Source organism: Equus asinus, chromosome 7, assembly GCF_041296235.1.
Source record: "Equus asinus isolate D_3611 breed Donkey chromosome 7, EquAss-T2T_v2, whole genome shotgun sequence".
NCBI lineage: Eukaryota > Metazoa > Chordata > Mammalia > Perissodactyla > Equidae > Equus > Equus asinus.
The window spans coordinates 97,338,371-97,358,070 of NC_091796.1; the positions used below are offsets into that span (position 1 = coordinate 97,338,371).

A 19,700-nucleotide genomic window follows, 5' to 3' on the forward strand; every position below is an offset into this window, starting at 1 on the left:
CCCAGCCTGGGACCCGGCCCAGGGGATACAGGCATTTTTCTGGGATTCAGACGTCACATGCTCATGATGAGCATGATCACTGAGTTGGGAATATGTGAATGGAAGCATCCAGCACGGCTCCAGAAAGGTTCAATACCTCAAGGAGACTTACGAAAGATCTAGGATCTTCTGTAAGGGAGCAAAGCCCTGACCACCTGGGAACTCAAGCCGGGAAACTCCAAGGACTTTCCAGTCAGGTCATTCAGGACATGGAGCACTTGGGGTCAGACACTAGCACTTAGGCTAGCTCCTGGGGTGCTCAATGACAATATCTTTGGTCGGGGGGAGAGGTCTGCCCTCAGGGAGTTGGGTGGGCACCAAGAGCACCAAGGTTGAAAAACATCAGTTCAGCAAAGTCAGACCTCTGACCTTGACCCATTCCAAGGTCGAATTTCTGATAACACTTCCACAGGAACAAACTCAAAAGCTTTCAGGGGACAGCCAAGAGATAAGGAGCAAGTGGGCTTGGAAAGACCAGAGGGAGTAGTGGGGACTGTGGCAAGGTCGAATACATGGTGCCAGTTCCAGCAGATGGCTGCCACATGGGAGGGAATGCAGACCTGGTGGGGGCAGATCTTCCGATTTTTCCAGAGAAGCCAGAAACCTGGGCTACGAAGTGAAATCTCCTGATTTCTAAATGTCGGAAACCACTTCACATTTTCCGTGTATTTCACAAATACACAGAAAGGACCAAACAGAAACCTCTTGAACCTTGGGGCTGCCCGAAGTGCGGCACCTCTGCTGACGGGGAGATTCTGGCCTTCCTGATACGAAGGGTGTGTTTTTATCTCAGGGCATCATGGGGGTGGTGCACGTGGTAGACTCTATATAACGTGCCGTCAGGGCCACCAGACTCCTGTCCTGCACCCACCTCTTGCCACCTGTGTGGCCTTGACAGCCCAGACTCCTGGATTCCTTGTATGAAAATGACACCTCTGGACGAGAGGCAATTGTTCAGGCTCCTTCAGGTGTGAAGCTGCTGCAGCTCCACCCAAACCGAGGACTTTCCCAAGAGTTCCCCATGAAGTGAGCACCTCATAAAAAGCGACAGCTTCACGAAATACTGGGGGCCCACCACCAGCCTTGCTCTGCTCCTGGCTCCCCTGGCTTGACATCTGTGTTGTTACTCTGTGCTCACAGCTGTGCTGCTGGGCCTCACGCTTCGTGGTTGTGTTTGGCCCCATAGATGCACACACTCATGGAGTGCAGGCGCCGCACCCCTCCCAGCACCCGGTGCTCCACTCGGAGCCGGCTCCGGGAAGCTTGCCAACTCCCTGGCCTTCTGCAGACACTCTCTAATGCAAAACCATCATCCAATCACTCCCCAACCCCCAGGTGCCAGGCTCCTACTCGTCTAGTTAGCACCTGCCCAACCTCTACTGGCAATTTTTATCAGCTGGATTGCAGAAGGCCAACTTGGAGCAATGGTCATTTCTAGCCCCAAATGACAGCATGGTTTTCAATGTAAACCATCCTTCGGTGGGTGGAGAGCCAACTCTAGACGAGCAGATGGAGCTGGGAGGAGAACAAAGGAGCACTGTTACATCGGAGAAAGCCAGGACAGTACGCCGGCGTCTGCTGTGTCCACGGCCCTCTGCCAGCGGGTCTCCTCTTCCCCAGCCTGGCCAGCCACTCCTGGTCACGTGGAAGGACAGTCCAACCAGCACAGCGCGGAGTGGTGAAAACCACTCTGGATCCACGAGATGCACGTTGGATTACTCGACTTCCAAACCACGAAGTTTCCAGCACCACGGCTCTTCCTCCGGACCTCTATGTCTGGCAGCTTCCTAGGCCTCAAACACTTCCCAGTGAACCCAAACTTGTTAGCCGAGCATGGAAGCCTTCCACACTGAGCGCCGGCCTCCTTCTCCGGCCTTCTCTCCTAACACTCCCTGCACACTGCCTGCACCCAGACCACTGCCGTGCTCCACCGCACGTCCCTCCACCTGGCCTGCCTTCTCCCCATCCCGTGTCTGCTCAGAACCCCAACTCCCACCACTACGCTTCCTTCCACACCTCCGTGTGGCTCCTGAACATCTGTCTGGTATGGACACAGCTGTGCTCCACATCCCACCAGCCCTATTCTAGTTCCTGGCCACCAGGGGACTGGTTCTGTGCACCTCCCAGGGCCTACGCTGAAGCCAGCACTCCATAAATACCAGCTGAGGGAGGACAAGTGTCACATCAATAACCCACTCCCCAGGTGATCCAGGGGAGAACAGACACAGGAGATAGAAAGAGATAGGTTACAGCACCTATGCTCAGTCTTTGATTTGAATTCTTTCCCTAAGACACTTCTCATTAGCACTATCATATTTTTAGAAGTGAACTTAATTCTTTTGTTTTTTTTTAAAGATTGGCACCTGAGCTAAGAACTATTGCCAATCTTCTTTTTTTCCCCCTCTGCTTTTCTTCCCCCAATCCCCCCAGTACAGAGTTGTATATTTTAGTTGTGGGTCCTCTTAGTTGTGGCATGGGGGACACCGCCTCAGTATAGCCTGATGAGAGGTGCCATGTCCACGCCTAGGATCCGAACTGGCAAAACGCTGGGCCACCAAAGGTGGAGCACGCACACCTAACCACTTGGCCACAGGGCCGGCCCCCAGAATTCTAAAATTCTAAAAGCAGATTAAGCAGCTTCTGTCAGTGGGCAGTGCCTTTGCAAAGCAAGCAAAAACTAACCACTACCACCTGCGGAAATCTAGAACCATTCCAGGGAAACCAAGAGAAGGATGAGCTGGTAGGATGGTCTGTCCCCTTGCCCTCAGGACGCCAACGGGCCCAGGGACAGTTCTTTGCCCAGAACATCACCGGTCTTGGTGTGGGGTGGGGAAGCGAGGACCCCTCTGTCTACAGGCATCACCCCCACACCCCCTTACATGTACTGCTTCTGCTCCTCGTGGTACTGCTCCTTGCTCTCCATGTTCTGCTCGAGAAGCATCTGGTTCTGTTGGCTCAACAGCTGGATCTGGCTCAGGAGGTGATGATTTTCTTCCTCCAAGTTCCCCTTGAGACGGGCGAGCAGCTAAAACACAGATCAACAACGTCTCAGACTGCGACCCCGTGGTTCCACTGCTGGGACTCTAGCTTCTAAAAGAAGGGAAAGGCCACGTGCACAAAGATGTCTATCTCAGTATTAGCTACACTTGGAAGGCCCAATACAGCCCGTAACACGGAAACAGCTGAGTTCCCTCTGCACCTGCCCTGTCCAATCCGGCAGCCACTGGCAACATGTGGCTGCCGAGCACTTAAAATCCAGCTACTCCAAACTGAGATGTGCTACGAGTGCAAAACACACAACAGATCTGAAGATCTTACTGTAAGAAAAAAAATATGAAATACCTCATTAATAAGTTTTTTGGGGTTACATGTTGAAATGGCAATATTTTAAATATACTGCCTGAATAAAATAAATTAATCCCATCTGTTTCTTTTTTAACGTGGCTACTGGAAAATTTTACATTATGATTGTGGCTTGCGTTGTATTTCTATTTTTTTTTTTTTAAAGATTTTTTATTTTTTCCTTTTTCTCCCCAAAGCCCCCTGGTACATAGTTGTATATTCTTCATTGTGGGTCCTTCTAGTTGTGGCATGTGGGACGCTGCCCCAACGTGGTTTGATGAGCAGTGCCATGTCCGCGCCCAGGATTCGAACCAAGGAAACACTGGGCCACCTGCAGCGGAGTGCGCGAACTTAACCACTCGGCCACGGGGCCAGCCCCCGTTGTATTTCTATTGAACAGCTCTGCTCTAGAACAGGGTCAGCACGCTTTTCTGTAAAGAGCTAGATGGTAAATATCTGAGGCTTCCCAGGCCAGACGGCGGTCTCAGTTTCAACCACCCAGCTCTGAGGCTGCAGGAGGAAAGCAGCCACAGACAACAGGCAAACGCATGGGTGTGTCCACGTCTAAAAACAACCTTACTTATGGATGCTCATTTTCACTTGCCACAAAATATTATTCTTTTTTTGATTTTTTCCCGACTATTAAAAAACATAAAAGCCATTAAGTTCACGGCCGTATAAAAACAGGCACTGGGTGGGATTAGACTTGTGGGCTGAAGTTCACCCCTCCTGCTCCAGAGAATGCCATCATGGTTGGTGTGGTGGGAAAATCACAGGCTCTGGCTTCAGACAGACGGGTTCCAATCCACTATTGTAGGCCCTGGTCCCTGTGACTGCACAGCCCATGGTGGGAAAGGCATCCTCTCTGCCTTTGTCTCAGCCCAACCTCCTCTATGTGTGTGCACCAGCCCTGCACGGCCTTCAGGTATCTTGGCACCCCAGACCTCGGTTTTCCCATCCGTGTTGTTCCACAGAGCCCCCTCAGACTCAAAGGAAAAGGCTTCTCAGAGCGCTCCTCCATATCAAAAGGTGAGAGGAGCTGTGTCCAGGGGGGGCTGGCTGTCCTCAGGGCATCTCGGGGCTGGGGTGGGACCTGGCCGCTCTCCCCTGCCTGATCCATTTTGCCCATCTTACCTGTCCTGGGGTCTGCTTACGATTTCCTCTGAGAAGTTCTGCTGCTTAAGAAGATACTTTCTAGCCTAGTGCCCCAGAAGGGACAGCCCTGCCCCTCTGGAAACCAGGGGACTCCTGAGTAAGCTCCATCCTGACTGCCCCAGGATCCAGAACCAGGCTGCCAGACCCAAGAATGGGGGCAAATTCATGCCGTTTCTCCAGAACAGCGCAGCTAATGACAGGAAAGAAATGGAAGGCAGTGCAGACACGGCAGCGAGGACAGAAATAAAACAGCTGTTTCCACGCGCCTCCCCTGACCCTGCAAGAGGCAAAGGTCAGACAGGAAGTGTTTTCTACCGCATCCCTACAATCGTGGTGCCCGCACCCCTTCCATACGTCTCTGGCTTCCTCTTGGCCTCCATGCTGCCCTCACATCCAGTCTTCGAACAGACAGCAACCAGGACCCATCACCACCCCGCTGAGCCCAAGCCTGTGGGCCCAGGGGCCTAGCCCCCGTGTCCTGAGGCCCTGCCCAGCCCCAGGCCTCACCTCGCAGTGGTTGTCCAGCTTGGTCAGCGAGATGTCCATGCTCTGGTGCTGCTCCTTCAGCTCGTCGAACCGGGCCTGCCAGCGGTTCAGCTCCAGCTGCGAGTTGTTCAGCGAGGTTTTCAGCTCCTTGGTGTGGGCATGCAGCTCCTCGTACTCCCCCTTCAGCTGGTGGTGCAGGAAATTGACCCTGTGGGGTGGAGAGCCATAGGGCCAAGGGGCTGAAGAGAGCTCCTAGGCTCCGTTCCAGCTGTGCAAGCTTAGACAAAACCACAACCTCTCTGGGCCACAGTTTTCTCACATGTCAATGAGGAGGCTGAACAAAATCGGTGGTTTTCAAACTGTGTTCTTGGGGGTTCTTTGGGGGTACCCCTGGTGTCCCACGTGGAACCAGGGGAGACAGAACAGGCAGGCTCAGCCACCCACTTCAATAGGGCATCACTGTTATGATCTCCTATATTTAAGGCTTTGAGATACTCGCCTACTTGGAAAAAAGGGTTCTGCTGTTAAAATATTTTTTTAAAACATTGAACCAGAACACTTTTGCTCTAAAACTCTACGTCTATGCCCAGCTCTTCTCCCTAATTCTAAGCCCTTTTCTAATTCCAACTCCTGAGATAAATAAAACATGAGCTGCTGGGGTATTACATAATCCACTAAAATTATCACCATCATCGTAATTATTATCCAATTGGGGTTTCCCAGGGGAACATTTATATCAGAAAGCTCAAATTACCAGAGGCTCACAGACTCAATCTGGACACAGAGGTATCGTTTGGCCTGCATAGTTTTTTTTTTTTTAAATGAATTAGTTTGTCAATATTTAAAAATTGGAAAGTTTCACATCAACATTCAGATGTCCAGCTTCTCTTAAGAAAAAAGCATAAACTAAAGGATGACCTGGAAGCCCCAGGCTGGCCTCCCAGCTGACGACCTTTAGACGTGTGTATTCTCCATGTCACTGTCTGGTCTGTCGCTGGGACTCTCCCCATGCGCCTGACCTGCCTGGACTCTGGAGGCACCGAGTTTGTGGCTGTGGGGACACGTCAACACAAGGACGTGGGGAGCAACCAGCTTCATATGGTTGTGCCTCTGGGATGAGTCAAGACCTGGATTCAAATCCTGACTCTGCCATTAACTAGGAGCACCGACCTCGAACAAGTCAGTTAATCTCTCTGAGCCTGTTTCCTCATCTGAAAACAAAAAGGGGGTAATAACAGTCCAGTCGATTCTCGTTATTCATGGCCGTGACGTTCTGTAAAGCTGCCGTGAACAAGAAATTAGTGACAGTGAACCCCTGCTTGTAGGGAAAACACAGCGGTAGATTCCTGTGAGTCTGTGGTCACAACATTCCTGTCAACTGATCAAGACATGGCTCGTTTTATGTAGGTTTCTGTTTAAAGATACCTAATGTAATAGACTCATGGCCAACAGCACCATCACTCACGCCCCAACAAAGCTCACTGTCTACCACCCGTGTTTAATCCATACGGCACATCACAGCCTTGCGCCTAGGACACCAGACAGCCCTCCAGCACTCCACCTGGGGCCACTTTAAATAGCAAAATCGTCACCAAAAAAGCACAAAAATACGAAAACCACGGCAATAAATAGACCGCGGAAAGGACGTTTGTTCATAGAATGAGGGCTGAAACAAGGCAGAGGGTGAGCGCCTGTGCAACCTCAGCTGCAAATGCGTGCGTTGGAAGACTCAGGTAGCTCACCATTCTGGGCATGTTCAGGACTGGTTTGGGGGTTGCAAATACATTTCAGCAAGTGAATTCACAACTAGGGAATCTGTGAATAATGAGGATCGACTGAACCTCCTTCACGAGATCACTGTGCAGCTTACTTTACATGATGAATGGACCTGTGCCTGTAACAATTGTCATCATCACAAGGGGGGGACGTGAGTGAGGACCGCCAAACTTAGACAAGGCACTGTCCCAGGTCCCTCCATCCCAGCCACCAGCTGGAGCTCCCTTCTACCTCACCACTATCTCTGTTAACATGACAGCATTTGTAGAAACATACAGTTATCAGGGGACTCATCTGACCCTCTCTCAGTGGGGCTAAGTGAGTTGGTGTGAATGGACGCCTGGACAGCAGATGCCGCCGCACGCTTACCTGTCCAGCTCTCCTCGCAGCCTCTGGTTCTCGCTCGTGGCGATGGCGTTCGTCCTCTGCTCTTGCTGCAGAGCCTCCCTCTCCGTGTGCAAAACCTTCTCCAGCTCGTCCAGCTCTGCCTTGTGTTTCAGCATGTCACTGTGCCTGTTGGAGGGGACACACCCGCTGGGAGCTTGTCCTGGGCCCTCTTTTCCTACAGGTAACACACACCCCAGAAGACTGCAAAGCCCCCCACGAAAAAACAGGGTTCCTCAGGTGGCTTCTCTCCGCAGAGCTGAGGGGGATGGGCAGGGAGTGAGGCTGGACAGCAGTGTAATGGGAGAACGTGGCTGGGAGAGACATATGGGCCAGCTCTTGGGGGGGGGGGTCTCCCCAGCCCTGGAGCCAGGAGTCTTCTTCCTCCCACCCGACACGTCTCCATGGTCCCTTCGATTCCCTGTCAAAGCAGCCTTCCTCCTTGAGCCACCTGGGAATGCCATGACTGTTTGCTGAGATCCACACCCGTGTCTCAGGGAGTTATAAATAAGTTACAGGTGGTTCACTAAGCACAAATACATCTAAAAGAAACCACAGAATAAACAGCTGAACTCCACTGCACGGAACAGCCAACATAATAGCTGATCGAGCCTCCTCACCAGGGGCTGGGTAAGCCATCCACCCTCCCCTTAGGAACTGAATCTCCCTGTTCTTGGTCTGGCTTTGCAGGAGGGACAGAGGCTTGCCTGGTGGGGCCAGAGCAGCTGTCAGCGGCCAGTTGTTCACCCCTCCTCTCCTCCCCCAACACACAATTTTTCCTCAAGCCCTCCCACCCAGTCCTTACCCTCCCCCACAGCCTCCCCCCTCCCCCCGGGCCTTTGATTTTCTTCTCTGTTCTCAATCTTTATAGGTTACTGCACAGCCGTCTCTGGAGGGCAGCAGAGCACAAGGATGGAGTCCCTGACAACCCCAGGCTGTTCCTCCCACCTGCTGGAACCTTCTGTGTTCACGGACGACTCCCAAGCTCTGCCAAGTCCAGGCTGTGACTGAGGCACCACCTTTCAATCTTCCCTATTCAGGCAAATCGCTCTCTCCAGACCCCCTTCCCGAGTTTTTCACACTCAGAGACAGTCTGACAGAGACCGCCCAGCGTTCCAGCTGTCCAGGCTTAGGTCTTCAGACCTTCTCTCTGCTCCCCCCGACCATCACGCCCACCCCTGGCCCCCATATCAGCTGTATCCGCACCATGTGACTGAGCCAAGACTTGTGGGGAGGACGTTTGTGCAGTGTTAGCCACAGGGCAGAGGCTGCCGCAGGGTAAACCTGGGGGTTGGGGGCTCCGCCACCTTTCAGGGCAGTGACCTTTCTCATCCAGGTTAATGATTCTGGAAAAAATCACCCAGGTTTGACAAATGAGGGCCACAGGCTGACCATTAGGGTTCCCAACTCCTGCTTCCCTGTTGGAATGTCTTGGAAAAGCACACTGGTGAAGCACACCTCCAACCATTAGCAACCACCCCACCGTAGGGTGGAAACCGTGTGAGTCTTGCTCCCCACTGAATCCCTGGTACGAGGCACGGCGCTCAGTCAACAGGTGTTAAAGGAAGGAATGAGTGCGTGTCCGATTCAAGTCTCCAATGAAATGCAGTAAGAACCATCATCCCTGTGTTCCAGGTACCTAGACTTCCGAACCCGCAGCCCTCCTGCAGACAGACCAAGGGAGCCTCCGGTCATATGTCCTACCAACAAAAAATCCCGAGTACTCCGGGACACTGTACTGGGCAAGGAACCCAGGCAAAACAACAGCAAACGCTTCCTTCAGAGCCAGGCCAAATTCCACCTGCCAAAACCCTCCTCCTCTGAACGGAACTGAGAATATCAAAAGACGTTATCATGTACAACAGGACGGAACGAGTTAGACACAGAAGTGTGTGCTGAGTGTGGGCAGCACGCTAGTTTCAGAGTTGTGTGAACACTTTTTTTGCTCTGCGTCTTTAGTCCACTATCCTGGACTATCCCTTGCCGTGTCTACACACAGCACCACAGGTACAGCAGACGCTCACTAACTGTTGCATGAATACAGGTTGGGTGCAGAAGGAGACAGATGAAATGCCAAGAGGCAGAAGAAACAGAGTAGACAGAGGGATCAGCAAGTCTTACAGGAGCAGGAGTCTCAGCAGCCCCTGAAGGATGGAGATCTGGGTGGGTAAAGGGGGCAGAGGACTCCAGACAGAGGCCAAAGGAAGTCTTGGGTGAGTGACTGAATGAATGTCATCACCCCCGAACTCACAGCACCATCAGATGCCCTCATGAGTCTTCACTGGGTCAACAACCTTCCTGGGTCTCTGCGATGGCAATGTCCTGCACCTCAGCTGCTCCCAGCAAGACATGCCGTTTGCTCAGCATCTTGTGGAGGCTGAGTCAAGGGGAACACTGTCAGCAGGGACAGCTCCCAAGCCCAGGAAGGGGTAACCACTCCCCCATGCCATGCCACGTGTTTGAGAGCCTCTCTCCCCTGCGTTAGAGTCACGTGCAACCATACCTCCCCCCAGACTCTGGGTCCTGCCACACCCGCCCAGGGACCTGGCACAATCAGAGATCTGCCTGGACAGCAGCTCAGACCATGCTGGCTGCCTGAATGCGTGCAAAACCTAGGTCGCTGATTTGTCAAGAGTGCAAAGGTGAGATTTGTGCATTTCAATGTATGTAGATTTTAAAGGAGCGTGGCGTTGGAGAGTGGGAGGTATAGATGGAACTTGAGGATGGCAGAATATCGATAACCGCTAAAGCTGGGTGATGGGCACATGGGGGTTTCACTATCCTGCTCTGTTTACTTTCCATATATTCAAAAGTTCCCATAATTAAAGGTCAAAAAACAGCAAGCAGCAGCCCAGACCTTGATAGGGAAGAAAAAGCCTGGGAAACAAAAACAAAGCACATCATTGTAAACTGGCAGCAGGGGTGAACTTCCTCCTGACTCTCGGCTTGGAAAGGAAAGAGAGGGGAGGAGGGAACCCTGAGGGGAGCAGGGACTGGCCGCGGTACCCCCTTCTCCACTCAGGGCCCTCCTGCCTCTCCAGCTGCACAAACCCCAAGGCGCTGAGGGTGACGTTTGAGTTACTTCCCTTCGGGAAAGTTCAGGTGCCCCAGACAATGCGGAGCAGTGGGCCAAGAGGAAACGCGGAGGGAGCAGAGGCGGGGACAGGGGCCCGGGGGAGCCCTCCCACCCCACCTCTCCGAGAGCTCTTTGTGCTCCAGCTCCAGGTTCCGATGCAGCGTTTTCAGGCAGCTGTGCTGGCGGATGAGGGCCTCGTACTCGGCCGACTGGCGCTCGTGGAGTGCGCCCAGGTGCTCGTGGTCCTGAAGCAGGGCCTCGTAGGCGGCCGACAGCTGCTCCTGCTGCTTCTGCAGGGTCTCGTTCTCGCTCTCCTTCGCCGTCTGCTGGTTCTGGAGCAGCGTGTACTGAGCAGTGAGCGAGGCGCTCTGGGAGCTCAGGGTGGAATTCTCCACCTGCGGAGAGGCAGAAGGAGATGCCCCCTCACCGCGTGCAGTGGGCAGGCCCCAGGGAGCCACACCAGGGACCCGGGCCAGGTGCTGGAGGCATACGCCGAGATAACAGGGACCCTCAGGGTGGCCAAACCCCACTGGGAGCACAGTTCTCCCAGAATTTAAGGAACAGCTCTGGGAAGGGGCCGAAACAGCATAAAGGGACCAGCAAATGGGGCTTGAGTCCTGAGCCGCTCTGCACAACAGGACCTTTTCTGGGCAAATTATATTCTTTCTCTGGATAAGCTCCCTGGGTACCCTCTTTGAGTCCTTTAAAAGCCTATTTTCTAGAACAACTGGAGAGCAAATCAGTAAGGATATAGAACCTGAACACTGCCAACCAATTTAACCTAATTGATATTTATAGAACACTCACCTAACATGCAAAATTGTTAGAAAACTGGAGAGATGATTCTTCCCAACTCATTCTGAGGCCAGAATTAGCCTGATACCAAAACCCAAGACATCACAACAACAAACCAAGAAAAATAAACTGCAAACCAATATCCTATTTTTTTGTTTTAATAGAACAAATCACAACCTCTCTGCCAAAAATTTCCTCTTTATTGTCCCTGACTCCTCAGTTATATATTTTCAAACACTTTTCTCAGAGACTGCCTTAATAAATGATAATTCATTTTCCTACAATCTATGAGCCATAGATAAAAACCAACATCCTAAAAGAGGTGGCACAGGTTTTGCCAGATGCTCTCAACCGCCTGGAAGTCACTTCGTACCCCACTGTCCCCATGGAGATAAAAATTCACAGTAGCTTAAGAAAGGCTCTGTTGAACCAAATTTATTTGATCTCAGAACCTCTTTTCCAAGTCATTCCTTAGAACATCTCAAGGAAGATGCTTTTGGGAAAGAGACAAGACCACAAGTAAAAGCAGAGAAATGACGTTTTAGCCCCTGCAGCTATAGGCTCCATCAGGTAAACAGCTTATAAACCACCGTCAAAGACCCTGAGGCTAGGAACCACTGTTCACATTGAGCCTATTAAAGATAAAACAGAACAAACCCCCAAGCTCTCCCACGCTTTGTCCAGCTCGCCTGAAGAGTCCGAGAGCTCCCGGCTGGTCTCCAGGAGACACAGAGAAACGTCCCCCCCCCGACCCCCCGGGCTCGGGACCTGCTGGGCCTGCGAGCCGAGCCCTCACCTGCAGCTTGGCCGTCTGGGTCTGCAGCGCCGTGTTGTGCTCCTGCAGGAAGGCACTCTGCTTCTGCAGGGTCAGGATCTGACTGCTGAAGGCCACGTTCTGGGTCTCCAAGTGCTGCAGCTGGTCCTTGAGCAGCTGCTTCTCAGCCTGCAGGGCCGCGTTCTAGGGAGAGAGAGGCATGAGGTCGATCAGACTCCGGCTCGGAAAACACTAACCGGCCACAGGGACTTGAGCGGTAAGGAATGCTCAAGAGGTGACGCTTGGGGGGCCAAAGACAGAGTCCGCCAGGGCAGAGAAGTAACACATCCCCTTCTTGGAAAAGATAATCAACAGAGGTGGAAAAAGAAAAAAACCCAACTTTTTTTTTGTATGTGTTTTCAAGATAGAAATGAATACAAATAACAGAGAAGCTGCATCGAACCTGAGTGAATGAGTGTGAGCCACAGGCAAGCTGGAGTTAAAGCCGCCTCGTCTTTTCTCTAATGCTTCCCTTTGTTTTCTGCTGAACACTCCCAGAACGTATTTCTGTGGGATTCTCGCACAGGACAGGGAGTCAAAACCTGTGGCAACAGCCTCACCCTACTCAGGAGTGACAGCAGGTGGAATAAGGCAGTTCATGTTCCATTAGACTGATGAAGACCGTGTAAAATATGCCACGAACTGGGCCGGGGGCCAGGACACGCGCTTGCAGTCTGTGCCACCCCTTACTAGCAGGGGACTCCGGGTCAAGTCTCTCAAACTCTGTCTCAGCTTTCTCATCTGTCAAATAATGAAAACCATCACTATCTACTTCACAAGGTTGTTGGGAGAGTCAAATAAAATCAGGGGTTTAGACACGCATCGGCAAACTTTCTCTGTAAAGGGCCAGACAGTAAATATTTTTGGGCGTGCCAGCCGTGTGGTCTCTCTCCCAACCACTTACCTCCACCAGCACAGCGGGAAGGCAGCCCCACACAATACATACACCCAGGGCGTGTCTGTGGTCCAATAAAACCTTATTTACAAAAACAAGTGGCAGGCTGTGGTTTGCCAACCCGTGGTACTGAGCACCGGAACACAACACTGCAGAAATAGAGTGCTGGTGTACAGGCTACAGGCCAAGCCTGACGGGTAGGCAGCGAGGTGCCGGGGGAAAATGTCCAAATACCCCTTTATGTTAGAAACACTGAGGGACCTCAAATGAAAAGGAGCTCAGAGGACTTGCTGAGACAACTCACGAAGTGGTCAACTAGATCTGCATAAATCTCAACAGATTCTGACATCCCGTGTCCTTTACAGTAATGGTGTTCTATGAGTGGGACATTAATAGGATGGTCTCTCTCTCTCTTTAAGTGACCACGGCTGGGGCAGCCACTCACGTTCCGTTCCAGGTCGATGACCCGGTCCTTCACTCGGAGCAGCTCCATTGTGGCTTCCTTGTGGCTGGGCCCCCAGGGCTCCTTCCCTTGGTGACCAGTGACCAACGTCCCCACAGGGTGCTTGAACGAGTTCTGCAGGTGCGTCCCCTCTTCCTGGTTCTGTCTGAGCATCTCACACTCCTTCTTCACCTGCAGGGATGAGAACATGAAAGTGGGCTTGGGGCAGGAAGAGGCCAGCTCAGAGCCCCACATGAGAGGCCAGAGAACAGCCCTTCACCAAACCCATCTCCTCAGCAACACCCACGACTGGTGACAAGCCACACACTCGGCTTTTGCTTTTGGGGGAAGCATACATAACTTCTGTCCTGCGTGTTTCCCCTCCTTCCAGAGATGACAGAAACGGCACTGGCCTGGGACCCCTCTTGCCTCAGTCCCAACTTTAGCCACGTGACTGTGGCAAGAACTTCTCATTTCCCTGAGCCTGGGCTGTCCGCTCCATAAAACGGAGGTAAGCCTCAGGAATACGGGCCAGGCGATGTTATGAAGCCCCTTCCAGCTCTACGACCCCCTTGCTCTAAATTCCTTCTTCAATCACGTAGCCAAGAAACACGTGCCAAGGATCTGAAGATGGGAGATGGAAAAGTACCTGTGGAAAACGTGTGTGGAGAACACACATGTGGAGAGCTCGTGTGTGCAAGTGTTGGAGGACATGTGTGTGCTGAGAGCAGACACGTGCACATCCTTGCAAGCCTCTGTGCACCTGTCTCTGTCCCATCTGAGGTGCCCATGAGACTCTGCAGGCCTCTGCTGGGTGCCCAATGCTCACGCTTTCATGCGGGGCTCTCAGCACTGTCCCCAGATCCCGCCCAGCACACTCGGCACTGCTCTGAGCTCCCGCCTCCCCTCCCCCAGGCCTCTGAGTCTCACTCTGGTTCTGTCCAGCCCTGACACGTATGGGTCTGATGGTAGCTCCCTCAGTACCCGGCAGCTCATCCACACCTGCTCCAGGAAACCAGCATCCAGGCAACCCCCTGCTACCCAGGTGAGGGGCTGGAAAAAGCGGGGCAGGGACCTCGAAGCTGGGACCAAAAGCCTGTCCCTAAGGGGCCAGCTCTTACCACTTGGAGCTCATTCTGTAACTGGTGATTCAGGTTGGCTTTCTCTTCCACCTGAGCTTCTAAGAACGCAATCTTTTCTTCTTTCTGGGCTAGTGTTGTTTTTAAAGCTGATTCATTTCTGCCCTCTAAAATCTTGTATTTTCTGAAAAATACAAAGACACGGTATCATTTATCTGCCTCTTCTACCCACAAGCTCCTGATCTCCCAGCTGCCAACACATCCCTCCCGCATCAAGCTGGTTCCTTTCATCACTCTGCAGCCACTGGCCCAGAAGAACTGCAGGAGCCGAAACGCCATCCAGAGCCCTCTCCCACGCAGACCCGCCGGAGACACCTTCAAATGAAACATCACGGCTGCAGCTTTGTAGCCGTCGTCTTAGGGAGGTATAACTATGGCCCTCTTGCAGGTGGGGGAACTGAGTCTCAGAAAGGTTAAGCAATTTGCCCAAGGTGATAGTGCTACGCTAGCTGGTAAGTCCATGTGGCCTTTTCACCACACCACAAAGGTGTCACGTTATCTGGTATGCGGAACTCGTCAGTCACAAGTCCAGCAAAGTGCAAGACATTAGATTTCCTTGAAAAATAAGATCATTTAAGAAAGCAGTGCAGGCAAAGGCTGCAATAGTTAAATTAAAAAAAAATTAACCGGCTGGGGTGAGGGAGAGAGGGAGCTAAAAATAGGTGGAACAGAGGATTTTTAGGCAGTGAAAATATTCTATGTAATGGTGGATAACCGTCATTATACATTTGTTCAAACCCACAGAATGTGCAACACCAAGAGCGAACTCCAATGTAATCCATGGATTTGGGGTGATGATGATGTGTCAATGTAGGTTCATAGAGTCTGACAAGTGTACCACGCTGGGTGATGCTGACAGTGGGGGAGGCTATGCACGTAGAGGGGAACCCTCTGCATCTTTCCCTCAATTTTGCTGCGAACCTAAAACTACTCTAAAAAATAAAGTCTGCTTAAAGAAAAAAAGAAGGCTTTTTTATTGGAGAAAAGAATCTCTTCCCACTCTTCCGTGGGAAGCTCCAGGAAGAAGACCTGGAACATCAAGGACAACAGGCCCTCAGCTGTGAGGAGAGAACGGAGCTCTCGAGCTGAGGGCGTGGAGCACGTGGGCCACGGGGTGTGAGCTCTAAGAGCCTGCAGACCACACAGGGGCGGGAGGTCTCACGTGTCGCCGTTGCTGTTGTCATCCTGCAGCAGCAGCTCCTTGTGGAGGCCGACTTTCTCCAGTTCCTGGCTCAGTTTGTCCAGCTCACTAGTCAGCTGCTGGCTCTTCAGCTTCTCCAGCACCAGGTCCTGCAGGGACAGTGAGAAGACGCGTGTGGGATGGGATCCCAGCAGAAACCACAGGGAGGGCAGGCCGCAGACCCTCCTCAAGGCCGGGCAACTGTCTTCTCACGTCACATCTGACTCAGGTGTTCTGAGGGCTGAGCAGGTGGATCGATGGGGATGGGTGGATGGAACGTCTTCCAAAGGGAAGGGATATATGTACTTTTCCAGCCCCCTGGAATTGTGTCAGGATGGATCTAATGTGCTCCAAACACATCCAAAACGTGTGTTTAAAATACAATTTTGCTGACCTTTGAGTAACGGGTTTGATTTGTGATAACATGACTGCCGTTTCCATGGAGTAATGTAATTAAATGCTCGTTGCAGAGAATTTGAAACAGAAAAAAGTATAAAGTGGAAAAAGATTTTATTTTAAACTCTGGTTTACTTTGCAAAAGTGGGTGTTGATCTCATGTAGGTGGTTCACATACTCTCGTCCACCTTCCTTCCATACCTCCGTGGCTTTCCAGGGAGTGACCACTTTGTGCCTGGTGTCTAGTCACACGCATGCTCACCCCTACCAAGTCGTCAGGCCTGGAACGGCAGTGTGACAGACAGTGGTGCTCGCCAAACATTCTGTCCCTTCCCCTTAAATTTCCCAGACACCCTGCAGTTAGCAGAAGCCAGATGACTTGTTCTGGCCAATGGGCTATGGAAGCGAGGTGGGTCACTTCCTGCCTGCAGTTGGTGTGTAACCTTGAGCTGCCTGTCGCCTGCCATAGCAATTGCCCAGACCTTGTGTTGAGATGGTGAAGCTATAAGTTCAGAGAGTCCAGACTGCTGAGTCACAGCACAGAGGACAAGCTCCCTGGAGAGTCACCTGGACTGTCATAAGAAGTGAGCCTTTGATGTAGTAAGCTGGTGGGCTTCCGGGGTTGTCTGTTACCGTGGCATATCCTAACCTATGCTTACAGAGGCAGGGGCTATATGGGTCATAGTCATGTTTTCTGTCTCTCTCCCACAACAAGCTGATCCGCCTGCACTGATAATCTTTGTGGAACATGGAGACCTCTCAGCGTTCACCAAATCTATTTGCCTGTCTTCCTCAGCACCCAGCTGGAACAAACTTCCCAGCCTCCTTTGCAGCTAGGTGCAGCTGTGCAACTGAATTCTGCCCTGCGAAGTGCGGTCCTTCTCATTCATTCTCTTCCTTGTCCACCTGCCACGTGCAGAGGAGCCAGAAGAGGCCTCCACTATGGGATGGCTGAGCCACAGGATGGAAGCAGCCAGGCACCTGAATTATTGTGCTTAAGGTGACCCATGGACAGCCACACAGATGTCCCACATGTGCAAGATACAACTTCTGTGCTGGCTACTCAGGTGCTGAAGTTGTTGACTAGAAGAGTTATTCACCCTCCGTACTGAAGGAATGCCAGATGACCCATGCAGAAAGTACCAGGGAAAAGGAGGACACCCATTTAGCAAGAAACTGTAAACTGTTCATATCTCATAAAGTGATCTTGTAATTCCACTTCCTGGGTTATATCCAAAGGAAACAGATATACTCATGAAGGTGGATGTGCGCAAGGATGTCTAATGTTACTTAAAATAATGGAAAGAACTGGAAGCAGCCCAAATATTCAAAAAATAATCAAAGAACCTATAGGATTAAATACCTTGCAGCCATTAGAAATGGTGGCTTTGAAATCTCTTTAACGTAATGAGGAAAGACATAAGTAAAAAATAGAACAGGATTAGGGTGTAGAAATTAGGATATCAAGCATGTGTAGACACAAGCAAGGCGAAATGATCAAATAAAACAAGCAAACCATTGGTAGTGGTTATCTCTGGGCAGTAAGAGTATTATAATACGTGATTTTCGCTTGGTTTTTCATACCTGCAGGCATCATTCTGTTTAGAATCAAGAAAACGTTCACAGAGGACACACACATCCCTTCTATTCTGGGAGCACACACTATGCAGTGCCCGGCTTCTCCAGGCAAACACACCAACCCCACGGTTTGCCCGCAGAGGCGCTGCCTGCACCCAGCTCACCTCTCTTAGGGTCGTCAGCGTCCTCGTATGCATGGTGACTTGCTTGGTGAGGTCCCTGTTGTCCTTCTCCAGCTCCTTCAGCTTGCTGGCCGCGTCCCTGCAGCGGGCCAGCTCCTTGTCCAGGGCGCGGCTCTCCTTCTCAGCGGCGGACAGCTTCGCGGTGCTGTCATCCAGGACCGCGTCCTTGAGTTCCACCTGCTGCCACAGCCGCTTCGTCTCCTTCTCCAGCAGCTTCTTGTCTTTCTCCAGCTGGGCCACCTCCTGCTCCAGGGCCTTCCTGTCCTTCTCAGACCTCTCCAGCTGCTTGTTGGAGAGCCGGAGGGCCTCCAGGTCCCGCTGCAGGACCTGGTTTTCCGCCTCCAGCTCCCCGAGCTCCCGCTCAAGGGCCTGCGCCTTCTGGCCGCTGCTCTCCAGGCTCTGCTGCAGCCGAAGGTTCTCGGCGCTCACGCTCTGGTAGCTGAGCTCCAGGCGCTCGGACTTCTTGCTCAGCGCCTTCAGCAGCTCCACGTTCTTCCTCAGCTCCTCCTTCTCCCGCTCCAGCTCCTGGTTCTCCCTCTCAATCTGAGCCATCTTGGTGCTGGTGAAGCGCATGGTCTCGACCATCCTGCGCAGCTCCAGGTTCTCCTCGTCCAGCTGCTTGTTGTCCCGCTCCAGACCCTCGAGTTGCACGGACACGTTCTGCAGGGTGTCCAGGGACTTCCGCAGCTTCCGGTTCTCCAGCGCCAGGCCCCGGCTCTCACGTTCCAGGGCGTCGACCTTCTCGGTGGCCGTCTTCAGGGATGTCACCTTCTTGGCCAGCTGCTCATTCTCCTTCTCCAGCCGGCGCAGCTCCCTCTCCAGCTCCTCCGCCCGCTCCACCTTCTCCTTCACCTGCTCCAAGTCCCTGTGCAGCTGCTGCTTCTCGAACTCCAGCTTGCTGAGTTTGCTGCTGGTCTCCGTCACCGTCTGGTGGAGGACTTTGTTCTCCTTCTCAATGTCTTTCACGCGGGCCTCGCTGCTGACCTGGGACCTCTCCCGCAGCGACCACACCGTCTGGTTGAGATGATCCTTTTCTTGTTCAAGATCTTTGATCTGCGGGAAAACAGCAGGAATGACTCGAGCTGCTGCATGAACATATTTCAGTGGTTTGGGTCCAAATGGGAGACTAACATTTAGGCCCCGAAAGACCATCCCACGATACACCCCAAAACCGTCCGAACATTTTCCAGAGGCCTGATGCATACACAAGTGAAGTGCACGGAGTCAATACTTAGTTCAAGTCAAAACACATTCAGAGCCAGCATGATTGAGAAACGTAAACCACATCTCTCCCTCTTCCTTAAAACAAGGAAACTGATGTCCCTCGGTACTTCGGTACTTTTTATCCTGCCGGCAGGACCCCTATGACCTGGCAGCCCACCTCTGTGGCCTCCCCCTACCCCACTTTCCCCCTGCAAACATTGCACATGGACTTCCCTTGGCCTCACCACCCTCCACCCCGCAGCCTTCCGCATCACTGGCTCCTTCTCATCCTTCAGGGCTCAGTGTGAGCATCAGCTCCTCAGAGAAGGCTTGCATCACAACTAAAGCACCCTGCACCCAGCAGGATTCTCTCCCTGGGCACCACGTTTATTCCCTCAATAGCAGAAGTCTGAAGTCACCTTGCTTGTCACCTGTCAGTGTACCTTCTAGACCGTAAGTCACAGCTGGGGAGGGGTCCTGGCTGTCTTCTCACCATCTGTAGCACCATCCCAACTCCCTGTGCTCTACTTCAGAAGCTGAAAAACTAAATGCTTGGGGGCTGGCCCCGTGGTCGAGTGGTTAAGTTCGCACGCTCTGCTGCAGGCGGCCCAGTGTTTCGTTGGTTCGAATCCTGGGCGTGGACATGGCTCTGCTCATCAAACCACGCTGAGGCAGCGTCCCACATGCCACAACTAGAAGGACCCACAACGAAGAAATACAACTATGTACCAGGGGGCTTTGGGGAGAAAAAGAAAAAAAAAATAAAATAAAATCTTTAAAAAAAAAAAAAATTGTCTAAAAAAAAAACCTAAATGCTT

General features: G+C 52.1%; 1 protein-coding gene across 2 annotated transcripts in view; it reads right to left on the reverse strand.

Annotated features, from left to right (window-relative positions):
• CCDC88C (coiled-coil domain containing 88C) overlaps positions 1-19,700 on the reverse strand; it is a 131,576-nt gene that overhangs the window by 19,091 nt on the left and 92,785 nt on the right. For both annotated transcript variants that reach the window (XM_014832075.3, XM_070514192.1), the window contains 9 exons: positions 17,662-18,732; positions 15,506-15,633; positions 14,326-14,467; positions 13,208-13,396; positions 11,850-12,011; positions 10,376-10,653; positions 7,168-7,311; positions 5,044-5,230; positions 2,919-3,064 (listed from right to left, as the gene is read on the reverse strand). In XM_014832075.3, coding sequence (XP_014687561.3) covers positions 2,919-3,064; positions 5,044-5,230; positions 7,168-7,311; positions 10,376-10,653; positions 11,850-12,011; positions 13,208-13,396; positions 14,326-14,467; positions 15,506-15,633; positions 17,662-18,732 — 2,447 coding nt within the window. The remainder of the gene's footprint in view (positions 1-2,918; positions 3,065-5,043; positions 5,231-7,167; positions 7,312-10,375; positions 10,654-11,849; positions 12,012-13,207; positions 13,397-14,325; positions 14,468-15,505; positions 15,634-17,661; positions 18,733-19,700) is intronic.